The sequence below is a fragment of the Ovis canadensis genome, chromosome X (genome assembly GCF_042477335.2).
Source record: "Ovis canadensis isolate MfBH-ARS-UI-01 breed Bighorn chromosome X, ARS-UI_OviCan_v2, whole genome shotgun sequence".
NCBI lineage: Eukaryota > Metazoa > Chordata > Mammalia > Artiodactyla > Bovidae > Ovis > Ovis canadensis.
The window spans coordinates 54,553,617-54,569,600 of NC_091727.1; the positions used below are offsets into that span (position 1 = coordinate 54,553,617).

At 41.4% G+C, this 15,984-nt stretch overlaps 1 protein-coding gene across 1 annotated transcript in view; it reads right to left on the reverse strand.

Annotated features, from left to right (window-relative positions):
* Positions 1-180: 180 nt before the first annotated feature.
* The window catches only part of LOC138930718 (X antigen family member 5-like), a 40,921-nt gene continuing 25,117 nt past the window's right edge, over positions 181-15,984 (reverse strand). The window contains exons 2-5 of the mRNA XM_070291184.1: positions 4,781-4,860; positions 4,176-4,351; positions 3,648-3,773; positions 181-286 (exon numbers count right to left, since the gene is read on the reverse strand). Coding sequence (XP_070147285.1) covers positions 264-286; positions 3,648-3,773; positions 4,176-4,351; positions 4,781-4,848 — 393 coding nt within the window. The 5' untranslated portion in view covers positions 4,849-4,860 and the 3' untranslated portion in view covers positions 181-263. The remainder of the gene's footprint in view (positions 287-3,647; positions 3,774-4,175; positions 4,352-4,780; positions 4,861-15,984) is intronic.

Below are 15,984 nucleotides of genomic sequence, written 5' to 3' on the forward strand. Positions count from 1 at the left end.
ACAATCTGGATCTAAATTTGTGGAATTAATATGCATATTTAGAGGAATTGTTGGACAGAAAATCCATATACCGACATTCTATCTCTACATACATCCTCATCTAGACAATAAAAATCACAAACCATGAATTTTCAATAACATTAAATACCCGGGGATAAATTTAACAAAACATGTGCCAGTAGAAGACGAAACTTTATTGACAGAACTTTAACAGTCAAATACACAACAGAAGAACAGCACAGATGGTTTCAGTTTATCTTCTTTCAAGCAAATGGTTGCCCTTCACCTATAATATGAATATTAAAAAAGTTACTTAGCAGAACTTTATTTCGATGACAGTAGAGGTATACAAAGTTCACTGCACTTGTAGTTTTATAAAATGGACTAAAACAAGAACACTAAGGGTGACCCTTTGGCTTACCTTCAGTTAATCCTCTCTAGAGATTTTATAGACTTTTCAAGCACATTACCAGTATTTTTAAAAACACACTACTCTTCCTAGTTATACAAGAAAATAAGGACACTGAGTTCAGGACAAATGAAATCAGTGGAGCCTATCAGAAGGTAGTTTTCAGTAGAAGGCAAAACTGTGTACATATTCCGTAAAATATCTAACAACAAAAAACACCCTAAGAAAAACAAAATACACAAAAACTGAAACAAAAAATCCCCAGAAAGTATCATTTAAATGCACTGGTTTGAAATAATATTCCGAATATAGGATAGCTAAACAGTTGTTATCTCTGTTACTGCTTAAGTGAAGTAAAGAAAAAGGCCAGTATTACATTTGTTTCTTCTCTACTGTGGAAAAGTGGAGAAAGTTTTACTTGTTCTAATTTATGCCTGATATGGTTGTTTTAAGTCAGTTAAACATTTGTCCCCCTTTTTACTTGCGGCCCGCATGTAATTCTAAATGTTTCTTTTCACCTTGGAAAGCATTCCAGTTGGTATAATAAATTATATATAATAATATATAAATTATATTATTATATAATATATATAATAAATTAAATATATATATATTTGTATATATAAATTATATATTATACACTAATTTTAAGTCATTACTATCACTGGCGACATGGGGACATCAAAATGTGAAGCAGAAATAGGACTGTTTCTCACAGCCACACCAAAAATGAAAGAAAAAGAAGAGAGAAGAAAAGAAAAGGGAGAGCAGGAGGGAGTACGAGTGAGAGAGAAAAGCAGGCAGGAAGAGAGAAGGAAAATCTGGAGAAGTAGTTTTTTGTTTGTTTCTAAATGATAATGGCTTTTGAGAGAAAACTCTGACCAATTTCAAAAGTTCATCCACGGTATTTGTGATGTTTAGTTATTTAGTTACTGTGGGGTATGTTAAATAATATTTGTTTTTCTACCCTACTAGCCCTTTCCTCAATATTCTGAAAATATTTGAGTTCCAGATTACACTCTGTTTTAATTCTGTAATATAATGTTAGTGTCTTGTTCTTATTTCTAATTATGTATACTTGGGCTTTGTCCATTTTCTTCACAATTATGTAAACTGAGAGGAATGGACTGGCAGTTTGGGGTTGGCAGATACAAACTATTACATTCAGAATGGATAAACAACAAGGTCCTACTATATAGCACAGGGAACTAATGTCTAATCTCCTGTGATAAATCACAACAGAAAAGAATATTTAAAAATGTGTGTATATATATATATATTAAAAAATTATATAAACTAGCGCATTATTTATTAGTTGAGTTTATTTTCCTCTTCCTAACAATTCATACTTGTCTTTTATTAAGTATCTTTTTCTTTTTCCCTTAGGTTTATTCTATTGCTCATTTTCTTATCTTTTATGTTGGATATAGGATTTTATATTTATGTACCTTGTAATTTATGTATTTTCTTTTTAAATACCACACATATTGAGGGCTAAGATTTTTCTATGAGAACATTTTAATCATGTCCTTGTAGTTACTTGAAAGTAGTTTGAAATTTGTATTTTCGTCTAATTGTTCTAATGGAATGGGAAAAAAAAATGTAAACTGAAAATATTTAGCAGGCTAATACACAGTAAATTCTTCCCTAACTAGGAAGGTCTTTCTTTACAATCAGAACCATGCAATTAGTTGTCAGCAATTTGGAAAACATGTATGTGAAAGACACCAAGTTGATTACACGGAAAGAACTAGAGTTACAATCTTTGGCCTTCAAAACTTTTTAAACTCATGTATCAAAGAGGAAAAATAACATACTTGATATGGTTAGAGACGATTATATCATGAGGCTCAGATTTTTATTAGTTCTCTAAGAGTGAGACTGGGGTGTATGGCAAAACCATCATAGTATTATAAAGTAATGATCCTCCAATTAAAATAAGCAACCTCCCCCGCCCAAAAAAAAGACCAAACGTGGGGGCACTTAGTGTGCTTAGCATAGGTATCTTACTCACACTGGCCTGAATATCACTGACTAAGTGCACTCTCTCAACTAGATTAGCCACAGAAACAGGAAACTAGACTATCTTTTGCCATTTTATGATTCAGTCATTTCAAGGTTCACTGGGGAAAGGATTAAAATGCAACTAGTTTTTTAAGAGCTAGAGAATTCAGAATTTGAGAGAATTTAACAAACATCAAGCAGAATGTTGGCTCATTGTCTTTTTAAAAAAATTAATTAATTGATTTTAATTGGAGGCTAATTACAATATAGTGGTGGTTTCTGACATACATTGACATGAATCAGCTACAGGTGTACATGTGTCCCCCATCAGAAAATGAAATCTCAATTCCCCTGTTACAATTTGATTCGATTATATTTTATGATAAATACATCATAAAAACCAGAGTATTCTTGTATGAATTCCGTCGAAGAGAATCAGAGAATGTAAAAATTAGCATTGAAAAATCAGCATTTTAGTGTATCTGTTCTGAATTCACAACGTATATGAGTAAAGTTGAGTTTAGAAGTTAAGAGATTTCACAGAATTACACACATTATGCTAAAGCTGGTACTAGAACCTATTCGGATGCCTAAGCATATCTCATATGAACTGATATTGATTACAAATGCATTCCATATTTGCTACAAGCAGAAATTATAAAAGAACCTGAAAATCATTAGCTGTTGCTTAAAGTAGGCAATGGCACCCCACTCCAGTACTCTAGCCTGGAAAATCCCATGGACGGAGGAGCCTGGTAGGCTGCAGTCCATGGGGTTGCTATGAGTCGGACACGACTGAGTGACTTCACTTTCACTTTTCACTTTCATGCACTTTCACTTTTCACTTTCATGCACTGGAGAAGGACGTGGCAACCCACTCCAGTGTTCTTGCCTGGAGAATCCCAGGGACAGAGGAGCCTGGTAGGAAGCTGTCTATGGGGTTGCACAGAGTCGGACACGACTGAAGTGACTTGGCAGCAGCAGTAGCAAAGTACTTATACTCAAGAGAAGAAAACGGTTTCCTATTTTCAATTTGATATGGCTTTGATCCTGTCTGTTTCTTTATTTGAAAGTCTGTAAGTCAGGCACTCAGGCATCTGGGGTCTGAACTATCTTTCAACGAAGATGTGAACTCTATTGTTAAAATAACAGCAATGTTCCCTCTATATTAGTAAAGATACACTATTCTGAAAAACAGAAACCACATAAATTACTTTCTGAATGGATGACATACCTGCTTCTGGCATTTCAACAGGCTCTGTATTTGATGCAAACTCCTCCCTGACATCAGGACCATCTCCACCTTCACCCCCAGTCTTTGCCAAAGACAATTCCTGGAGATCAGCTTCCAGGCCAGAATCTTTTTTTTTTTTTTTAAATGCATCAATTCAGCTGTAAGCATACAGTATAAACAAGGGAATATGATATTCATTCCCTCGGTGTTATGAATTAAAAGCCTTAAGTTAGTATGCTAAAAATGTGATGAATAAGAACCTTAGGAACATTATTCCGGGAATGTTTTGCTGGAGAAAAAGGAAAGCAGAATTTTCCGAATTTATTACCATTTTCCTTTTCCAGGGTTGTCCTCAGACAACTTAGTTGCCCCCCTCTCTTTGTCTTGAAAACAAGGGAAAATTTGAGCGACCATACTAACCTGCAAACTATACTCTCCTCAGTTTTTTAGGAATTGTCTGAAGTCCTTTTCTAATGTTTCCTCCTCTTACTGGTTATGTCTAAGGCATGATGCATAGATACACTTTACCTTCTGAGGCATCCTTCTCCTCCTCTTCGTCACGATTCACTGGATCCTCTCCATGGACCTCCTCATTTCTAGGTGTGATATCCTGAATCTCAGCTGGTGGTTCCTCTTGTTCAGGTTGCTCAACACTGGGGTGCTGGTCCCAGTAGAGTGTGCATGCAAATAAAAACGTTTTGCATCTAACAGCATAAATATAAATAATACATAGATATATCTGATCATCAGTAAACCTAACAACATTTTCCCAACACAATTCTATGTACTTAGTTTTAATAAAGTTACTCTTCCCACAGAGAAGAGTTAGCTCCCATAAGAGTTACCCAGAAAGACTTTGGAAGTTATTTAAATCTATGTTGGGATGGAAGTATGCAGTCTGTTGTTAATAAGCAGGAGGAGGGAGTCACTGGGCACATTTCCAGGGAGTTGAACAGGATACTCATCCAGGCAACAGTAGACTGTAATACATCTGGATCAATGTTCCTTCCTAAGACAAACTGTCACCCTTTATCAGCATGGAAGACCTTTATCACTGCATCTGTACTACTTAACATCATTTTCTCAAAAATAAAGTTGTGCTAATAGAAAACATCAAATGGTAAGGTACTTACAACCACAGGTTCATCCAGCTGGGAGGAATCTTGATCTGTAGGTCCCAATGTTGACGCCACTTGCCCATTCATATTTCTCCCTGAAAGTAGAATATTGTGATTTAGAAAATGTATTTAAGAGTACAGCTATATTTGATCACTTTTATGACCATATGTTGACTTTTTTTTTTAATGTGAAAATACTTTCAAAAGAAAACACTGGTTAAGTATGAGTGTACATGCATTTCAATTACACCAAAAACAGTCACTTGCAAAGCCATTTGTGTATTTCTTAAGCTGGCAGAGAAATCACCTTCAGATACACAGGAAGGCTGAATTTTTGTGAGGAAGTTTGATTTCACAACAGAATTCTCCATCATGAAGATATTTAGTGACATACTGCTAGGAATTTAAACACTCAGGACTATTGCTCTTGTCACACTCCTATTCCCCAGACCTATTTTCCCCAACTCCCTTGGAATTCAGTTGGAACACGAAGAAAGCCTCAGTCTTTACAGCCTGACTATGGCGATTTTCTCAGTGTCTGTGGCTGAGGTGAGGCTGCATACAGAGCAACCGGTCCACTTCTCTCTTGGCACCTTACCACAAAACTCGCGATACAGTCACAACCCCACTGCGGTCCAGTTTCTAGGCCTTTCCTTAATCGTCCACCCCGCCCCCTGCCCAGGTCCCACTGCCGGCCCCAGATTCTGTGCTCTGTCGTCAGTTCCAGGGCCCCAATGAACCAGATATCTCAAATAGCACCCCCAAGTCTCCCCCTACCATCATCCTACCCCCTGCCCTCCTCTGCCCACTGCCCTTCCTCTCCAGCCACCAGGGCAAGAACTATGGCGTCGCGACACTTGTGAGGAGAAAGATGGCTACATTGAAGGCCTTCTGCCTCAAAGGCCCCAGATCGCTCTGCCCGACCCGCCCAAAACTCGCTGGCTCCCCCTCACATACACGCACACTTAAACTCCAGACAGGACACATTTGTGAACCTACCTGGTGAGTCTCAAGTAGTGAGAAAGAACCGGGACTGAATAAGCGGACCCGTCTCAGCCCCAACGCTCCTCACAGAATGCTCAGGAACGCGTATGCGCAACAAGGGGCATGCGCAGCAAGGGGCGCGCGCGCACAAGAACACACTGCGCATGCTCCCTGCTTTGGGCCTGTGCAATGCCGGTTGAGGTTTTCCCGCCATTGAGGCAGAGTCCTGGAACCGCAGGGTCTTTGGAGGATGAGAAAGGGGCTTCAGGACTATATTTTTTTCTTTCCAGTGCAGTCTTTCTTATGCATCCACAAACTGTGGTGATAGGTAGTCCCAGGTTACCCTTAGTGGAGAATGTGTCTCTGAAAGACATTCATGACAGAAATAGATATTACGTTTAATATCTATTTTTATAGATGCTTTGATAAACCAATTCCTTCTCTGCTTTGGGGTTTTCCGTCATACTCCCAATGGCTTTACTCACTTCCATGGAATAAGTACATAAATAGATACCTCTGTTTCCACTTTTTTCTTGGAGCACTGCACATTTAAATCTCTGAACTGGTAACTAGTTTCTCTGAATATACCTCTGATTCCTATACAGTATTGTTCTTTAGCATTGGGCTTTACTTTCACCACCAGGCACAGCCACAGCTGGGTGTTGTTTCCACTTTGGCTTAGCCTTTTCATTCCTTCTGTAGCTATTTCTTCACTCTTCTCCAGTAGCACATTCTTCTTATTCTATATAGCAGGAATTTTCCTACTTACTAGGAGTTTTAATTTTCCCAGTTTTACCCGAGAGAAAGGAAAGCATGTTCACACTAGGATCTTTACTCAAATAGTCTATTCATGTACTCCTAATAGCCAAAGCTAGAAACAGCCCAACTATTCAACAACTGGTATATAGATGAAAGAAAAACAGAAGAGTATACTCGTCCAAAAGAACACTACACAGTCATTTCAAAAGGAACTACTAATGCATGTAACAGCAAGGATGCATCTCAGCTGTGCCAAGGAGAGATGTCAGACACAGAAAGCTATGTATGATATCATTTCATGTCAATGGATTTCTGCAAAAGCACAGCTAGAGGCAGAGAACTATATCTGTGGTTGCCAGGGTATAGGAGTGCAGGAAGGAGTCTGAATGCAAATAGCCCAAGGGAGCATTTTCAAACCAATGGGACGATTTCTACGTTTTCCTTGTCATAGTATTTACACAATGGTATGCATATGTCAAAAGTCCATAAATGGTAATGCTTTAAAGCATTGACTTCTACTGTATATAAATTATATCTCAATACTTCACTTTTTTAAAAAGGAAAAGGATCGCTTAAGCATCTAAATACTGGTTATTGTATCCATCTAGACCTTGAGCTCATAAACATAAAAATCTTATTTGAAATTCTTCCCAGACCTGGCCAACTTCCAGGATTCCCCATGACACCTTTGTACCCTTATGACAGGACACAGAAACCTGGTCTTAACCAGGTTTACAATTCCCTCTCCTTCACCTCAAGTCAATATCCTTGCTGAGTTCTGTCCGTTTTACTTCGAAAATGTCTAATGCATCTACTTTTTCCAATGTCCACCACATCTGCTCTAGTCCAAAGCTCCCCTCCATTTAATTGTCAACCCCCTTCTAATGGGTCTCTCACATCCACTCAGGGTGCCTGGCTCCCACTCACCGCCCTCTCCCTCCCTCTCTTACAGTTGCAGAACGGTTTATGACTTGCTAGGTAAAGGCTACTGTCCTACACAAGAACTTGAAGGTATGGTCTAGCCCTTGCCCAGCTTGCTAACAACATGGAAAGTAAAGAATCCTCTTCTTCTCTCTCTTATGGGGCTTCATTCATACCCTCCAATTCCTCAAGCTTAGATTGTCCCATATTTCTGAAGCCTCTTGTTAGTAAACGCCTTCAAGCTAGGCTTCAACAGTATATGGAATGAGAACTTGCAGATATACAAGCTGGTTTTGAAGAGGCAGAGGAACAAGAGATCAAATTGCAACCTTCGTTAGATCATAGGGAAAGCAAGGGAATTCCAGAAACACATCTACTTCTGCTTCATTGACTAGACTACCTCAAGGCCTCTGACTGTGTGGATCACAACAAACTGGAAAATTCTCAGAGATGGGAGTACCAGACTAGCTGACCTGTCTCCTGAGAAACCGGTATGAGGGTTAAGAAGCAACAGTTAGAATAAAACATGGAACAACGGACTGCTTCAAAGTTGGGAAAGGAGTAAGACAAGGTTGAATAGTGTCACTCTGCTTACTCAACTTACATGCAGAGCACATCATGGGAAATGCTGGGCTGGATGACTCACAAGCTGGAATCAAGGTTGCTGGCAGAAATATCAACAAGCTCAGATGTGCAGATCATACCACTTCAGTGGCAGAAACTGAAGACGAACTAAAGAACCTCTTGATGAGGTTGAAAGAGGAGAGTGAAAAGGCTGGCTTAAAACTCAACGTTCAAAAATACAAGATTATGGCATCCAGTTCTATCATTTCACGGAAAACAGAAGGGGGGACGTGGATGCACGGACAGATTTAATTTTGGAGGCTCCAAAATCACCGTGGATGGTGATTGCTGCCATGAAATTAAGACACCTGATCCTTGGAAGAACAGCTATGAGAAAGCTAGTAGACATGCATGCTCATTGCTTCAGTGGTGTCTGACTCTTTACGACCCCATGGACTGTAGCCTGCCAGGTGCCTCTGTCTATGGCATTCTCCAGGCAAGAATACTTTAGTGGATTGCCATGCCCTCCTCCCATGGGGCATGGCAGGGCATCTTCCCAACCCAGGGGTGAAAACCATGTCTCCCGCATCTGGTGCATTGCAGGGAGATACTTTTTTTTTTAAAAAAAACACTTTATTTATTTTTTACTTGAGGGATAATTGCTTTACAGAATTTTGTTGTTTTCTGTCAAGCATAAACAAGAATCAGCCATAGGTACACCCATGCAGGCGAGTTCCTTACCACTGAGCCACCAAGGAAGCCCATGTCAAACCTAGACAGCGTAGTATAAAGCAGAGACACCACTTTGCCGACAAAGGTCCGTAGAGTCAAAACTGTGGCTTTTTCAGTAGTCATGTACAGATGTGTGAGTTCGATCATTAAGAAGGCTGAGTGACAAAGAATTGACGCTTTTGGTTTGTGGTGCTGGAGAAGACACTTCACAATCCCTCGGACAGCAAGGATATCAAAACAGCCAATCCTAAAGGAAACCAACTGAATATTCACTGGCAGGACCGATGCTGAAGCTGAATCTCTAATACTTTGGCCACCTGATGGGAAGAGCTGACTCACAGGAAAAGACCCTGATGTTGGTGATCAGGATGGGAAGCGTAAAGCAGATTATGCCCTGGTGACTGCTGAACAGGTTTTACAAGCAAAATCTCTCCCCCAGGGAACCAGTGCTCAGTTAGCAGAACTTTTGGCTCTGAACCGAACTCTAGAGTTAGGCAAAGGGCAGGGAGCAAATATCTACACTGATTCTAAGTATGCTTATTTGACTTTACACGCTCATGCTGCAATATGGAAAGAATGAGAGTTTAAAAGGGCAACAAGAGAACCTATTAAGCATTTTAGAGAGATCCACAGACTTTTAACGAATATATATTGTCCTAAAGAATTAGCTGTTATGCATTGCAAAGGGCACAGCAGGGATGGGAGTAAAGTAGCTGAAGGTAATCAGCTGGTGACTGTCAAGCCAAAAAAGCTGCACTTTAGGAAACCCCTTCACTGCAGATACCTTTGATCTGGACAGGTCCTGTGGAACAGGAAAACCCACAATATACTGAGGAAAAATTTAAAAGATATGAGAAAAGAGGAGCAAAGATTACTGATAAAGGATGGCTACAGTCCAAGGATGGAGATTAATAATTCCTGAAAATACTCAATGGAAATTTCTTAACGGTTTACATCAGAGTTTTCGTTGAGGTGTAGTGAGTATTTCAGGTCAGTTCAGTTCAGTTCAGGCACTCAGTCGTGTCTGACTCTTTGCGACCCCATGCATTGCAGCATGCCAGGCCTTGCTGTCCAGTACCAACTACCAGAGTTTACCCAAACTCATGTCCATCGAGTCACTGATGCCATCCAGCCATATCATCCTCTGTCCTCCCCTTCTCCTCCTGCCCCCAATCCCTCCCAGCATCAGGGTCTTTTCCAATGAGTCAACTCTTCACATGAGGTGGCCAAAGAACTGGAGTTTTGCTTCAGCATCAGTCCTTCCAATGAACACCCAGGACTGATCTCCTTTAGATGGATTGGTGGGATCTCCTTGCAGTTCAAGGGACTCTCAAGAGTCTTCTCCAACAACACAGTTCAAAAGCATCAATTCTTCAGTGCTCAGCTTTCTTCACAGTCCAACTCTCACATCCATACGTGACCACTGGAAAAACCATAGCCTTGACTAGACAGACCTTTGTTGGCAAACTAATGTCTTGGCTTTTGAATACGCTATCTAAGTTGGTCATAACTTTTCTTCCAAGGATTAAGCGTCTTTTACTTTTGAAAGATTGTTGCTGAAGTAAAAGATGCTGGGATTCTTGGCTTCCAGAGGAGAAGAATTCAATCCGTGGGGAGAGACAAGGCTTGATCACTCAGAGCTTTTGTGTAATAAAGTTTTATTAAACTATAAAGGAGATAGAGAAAGCTTCTGACGTAGGCATCTGAAGGGGGCAGAAAGAGTACCCCCCTGCTAGAGGAAAGGAACAGAATGGGAAAGACTAGAGATCTCTTCAAGAAAATTAGAGATACCAAGGGAACATTTCATGCAAAGATGGGCTCGATAAAGGACAGAAATGGTATGGACTTAACAGAAGCAGAAGATATTAAGAAGAGGTGGCAAGAATACACAGAAGAACTGTACAAAAAAGATCTTCACGACCCAGAGAATCACGATGGTGTGATCACTCACCTAGAGCCAGACATCCTGGAATGCGAAGTCAAGTGGGCCTTAGAAAGCATCACTAGGAACAAAGCTAGTGGAGGTGTTGGAATTCTAGTTGAGCTGTTTCAAATCCTGAAAGATGATGCTGTGAAAGTGCTGCACTCAATATGCCAGCAAATTTGGAAAACTCAGCAGTGGCCACAGGACTGGAAAAGGTCAGTTTTCATTCCAATCCCAAAGAAAGGCATTGCCAAAGAATGCTCAAACTACTGCACAATTGCACTCATCTCACATGTAGTAAAGTAATGCTCAAAATTCTCCAAGCCAGGCTACAGCAATACATGAACTGTGAACTTTCTGATGTTCAAGCTGGTTTTAGAAAAGGCAGAGGAACCAGAGATCAAATTCCCACATCTGTTGGATCATAGAAAAAGCAAGAGAGTTCCAGGAAAACATCTATTTCTGCTTTCTTGACTATGCCAAAGCCTTTGACTGTGTGGATCACAATAAACTGTGGAAAATTCTGAGAGAGATGGGAATACCAGACCACCTGACCTGCCTCTTGAGAAATCTGTATGCAGGTCAGGAAGCAACAGTTAGAACTGGACATGGAACAACAGACTGGTTCCGAATAGGAATAGGAGTACATCAGGCTGCATATTGTCACCCTGCCTATTTCACTTACATGCAGAGTACATCCTGAGAAATGCTGGACAGGAAGAAACACAAGCTGGAATCAAGATTGCTGGGAGAAATATCAAAAACCTCAGATATGCAGATGACACCACCCTTATGGCAGAAAGTGGAGAGGAACTAAGAAGCCTCTTGATGAAAGTGAAAGAGGAGAGTGAAAAAGTTGGCTTAAATCACAACATTCAGAAAACGAAGATCATGGCATCTGGTCCCATCACTTCATGGGAAATAGATGGAGAAACAGTAGAAACAGTGTCAGACTTTATTTTGGGGGGCTCCAAAATCACTGCAGATGGTGATTGCAGCCCTTACTCCTTGGAAGGAAAGTTATGACCAACTTAGACAGCATATTCAAAAGCAGAGCCATTACTTTGCCGACTGAGGTCCATCTAGTTAAGGCTATGGTTTTTCCTGTGGTCATGTATGGATGTGAGAGTTGGACTGTGAAGAATGCTGAGCGCCAAAGAATTGGTGCTTTGGAACTGTGGTGTTGGAGAAGACCCTTGAGAATCCCGTGGAGTGCAAGAAGATCCAACCAATCCATTCTGAAGGAGATCAGTCCTGGGATTTCTTTAGAAGGAATGATGCTAAAGCTGAAGCTCCAGTACTTTGGCCACCTCATGCGAAGAGTTGATGGACGTGAGTCTGAGTGAACTCCAGGAGTTGGTGATGGGCAGGGAGGCCTGGTGTGCTGCGATTCATGGGGTCGCAAAGAGTCGGACACGACTGAGCGACTGAACTGAACTGAACTAAACTGAACTGAGCAGTCTGTTTCTGAAAGAAAGGAAAGTTTTAAACTCAGAATGGCAACAGGCCCGTCATCCATAAGATGTATTTTGGGATAATCTTGGCACCAGAGGATTCATCCCTGGCCATAGAAACCATTGACTTGAATCTTATAGAAGGGCAGATTACCATACAAATAGTTTCATTTACATAGTTAAGGGGAACAATGTCTGAGTATAACATACTACTTTGTGAAGTAGGTTCTGAGCCATTAGGCGGAAGGGACTTGAAGACAGAGTTTGGGGTAATTGCATAGTACACTAACATAGCTTAAGACAAACATTTCCACAAGAAAAATGCATTGGTTAACTCAAGGTTTGAAGATAGTTAACTTCAGGTGAAACCAGATGTCATTATGGCAACACAGTATTTTAAGAGAAACCTCCTTTAAAATTTGTAATCTGCTGCTGCTGCTGCTAAGTCGCTTCAGTCGTGTCCAACTCTGTCCGACCCCAGAAGCAGCAGCCCACCAGGTTCCTCTGTCCCTAGGATTCTCCAGGCAAGAACACTGGAGTGGGTTGCCATTTCCTTCTCCAATGCATGAAAGGGAAAAGTGCAAGCGAAGTCGTTCAGTGGTGTCCAACTCTTGGCGAACCCATGGCCTGCAGCCTACCAGGCTCCTCTGCCCATGGGATTTTCCAGGCAAGAGTACTGGAGTGGGTTGCCATTGCCTTCTCCATTGAAATTTGTATCCGTTCAGCTCATTTCAGTCACTCAGTCGTGTCCGACTCTTTGCAGCCCCATGAATTGCAGCACGCCAGGCCTCCTTGTCCATCACCAACTCCTGGAGTTCATTCAGACTCACGTCCATCGAGTCAGTGATGCCATCCAGCCATCTCTTCCTCAGGCGTCCCCTTCTCCTCCTGCCCCCAGTCCCTCCCAGCATCAGAGCCTTTTCCAATGAGTCAACTCTTCGCATGAGGTGGCCAGAGTATTGGAGTTTCAGCTTTAGCATCATTCCTTCCAAAGAAATCCCAGGGCTGATCTCCTTCAGAATGGACTGGTTGGATCTCCTTGCAGTCCAAGGGACTCTCAAGAGTCTTCTCCAACACCACAGTTCCAAAGCACCAATTCTTAGGTGCTCTGCCTTCTTCACAGTCCAACTCTCACATCCACACATGACAACTTGCATAGAGAAGGAAAAAAATATTGGTAGTTTGTTTCCTTCTGCCGCTTACGAGAGATAGAAAATGCCTGACGCTTGCAGCCTATTTCTTCCGTTTGGAGACCCCTGGCTTTCCTGCCTGTTACCCTCTCTATTTCATGGCTGCAGTCACCATCTGCAGTGATTTTGGAGCCCAAAAAAATAAAGTCTGACACGGTTTCCACTATTTCCCCATTTATTTGCCATGAAGTGATGGGACCAGATGCCATGATCTTCGTTTTCTGAATGTTGAGCTTTAAGCCAACGTTTTCACTCTCCTCTTTCACTTTCATCAAGAGGCTTTTTAGTTCCTCTTCACTTACTGCCATAAGGGTGGTGTCATCTGCATATCTGAGGTGTTTGATATTTCTCCCGGCAATCTTGATTCCACCTTGTGCTTCCTTCAGCCCAGCGTTTCTCATGATGTACTCTGCATATGAGTTAAATAAGCAGGGTGACAATATGCAGCCTTGATGTACTCCTTTTCCTATTCGGAACCAGTCTGTTGTTCCATGTCCAGTTCTAGCTGTTGCTTCTTGACCTGCATATAGGTTTCTCAAGAGAGTACTTACCTGATGGCTTCTCATTTGTTTGAAGGGAAAAATGTAATGAAAATTTAAAGGACATTATCAAAAGTTCTTAGGTTTGTCAGAAAAATAACCGAAAGACTGAAAAGCTAGTAAAATCTGGATTACAATGAAGTTGAAAATATCCCAGAGAAGACTGGGAAATTGATTTTACTCATACGCCAAAAGCTAATGGATATTCTTGCTCACACGTTTGGGTGGATACTTTTCCTGGATGGATTGAGGCTTTTCCCTGTCGCAGTGAACTGGCTAAGGAGGTTATAAGAACTTTAATCTATGAATTATCCCCAGGTTTGGGCTGCCATGGAGGCTTCAGAGTGACAATGGCTCTGCCTTTAAAGCGGCTCTAACTCAGGGGATGTCTAAAGCTCTAGGAATAGAATATCAGTTACACTGTTCCTGGAGACCCTAAGCCTCAGGAAAGGTTGAAACAGCTAGCGACATTATCAAGAGACATCTGTGCAAATTAACTCAAGGGACACAGGACAATTGGATTAAAGTTCTACCCATAGCTTTAATGAGGGCTGGGACTGCTCCCCCAAAGGAGGGGCTGTCCCCCTTTGAATGTATTTATGGAAGGCCTTTCTTATGCACAGAGATTTTTATACACCCTGAAGCCTTAGAATTAACTAATCATGTAACTCAGCTCTCAGCTTCTCAACAGGCATTAACGAACTCTGGCAGGTGACTCCTGACCCAGCCTCTGAGTCAAGCAAGCCTCTATTTCAGCCAGGAACTGAGGTCCTGAGAAAAACATTGGGATCTGGGGGCCAATCCCTCGAACCCCTCTGGGAAGGCCCTTACCAGCTATTCTTTCTTCTCCCACAGCTGTCAAAGTGCCAGGAATTGATTCATTGGTGCATCACACTCGAGTTTAAGAGGTGGCATCCTGACCGGAACTAAGTGACGTCATTTTGTGTCTTTACTTTCTATGCTCTCACTTTGTACTTTTCAGATGGGGCTGGTAATCTGTGTGAGCCTCCTTCTGCTGACTCCAAAAATCCTGAGTCTGCCGTTTGATCCTCAAGACAATGCCTTCCTGTCCTGGGCTCCCTCCTATGCTGCATTCCACAATCGGTCTAACTGCTGGGTCTGCAGAGTGCTCCCTTCTTCATCAGTGGAAAGCTTCCTGCCGGGGTCCAGCCCCGGGGGATCCAGGGTAATTCGAAGCGGGGATGGAGTCAGCGTCCTAGGAATTAATTGCTTAATTAAAGATAAGGAGGGAGATTAGAAAGAAATAGTGTAGTAGGAAAATACTAGTGGAGAAAAAGAGGCTGAATAACTTGGTTTATGTGGAATACCAATAAAACTCCAAGACAAGCAGTTGGCACCAGCTACATAGGCCACAGGCGTCTTTCCGTTCTCCTGAAGGAGAGGACACACTGAGGCCTCCCCGGTCAGACCTTAGAAGCCCAGGCAAAATTAGCAGGCTTGGCAAGTATCTACGCTCCAGATGAAAATTCAGCCAGAAGGGGAAAGAAAGAACGACACGGGGGAATCAGTCTTTCCAGAAACTGATCTGATTTCTTTATTTTCAGGTTTGCTTCTATACCTTTTGTTACACATAGAGACAAATGGAAATTTTAGAGTCACGCGGGAGTCAGCAGTCCTGACCTTTATCCAAATCAGGTGCTTCATATAAACGTATACAAAAAGGTCTTTAGGGGTTTTACATCATCTTCTGGCTATGAGGCCCGCTGACATTTTATGATCCTTTCTTTTCTGATAACGGTCAGTCAACCAGAACCTTATTTTCCAGGGGTGATTTTTCTTAAACCAGGCACCACCCTCTGAAGGTACCAGATAAAGTTGCATTCCTATAGGGTGAGGGTGTAGTGGGTTACAATTAAGAAAGGAATTTACATAGCCTAAGGTTAACATGAGTAATCTTAAAGGTTAATACTTATTTCTCCTATATGCTAGTTATATATTCATTAACATGTATACGGGCAGGGGATTTAGCAGCAAACTTTGGCCCAATAAATGAAAAACCCTTCACCAACATGATTTTTTATAAAAACCCAATGGTAACTAAGACTTTCAAAATACTCCAAACTCTCTGTGCTGCTTATGGTTGAGAGGTTGTAAACAATCATGTACCTAGTAGCAAGAGTGGGGATAATCC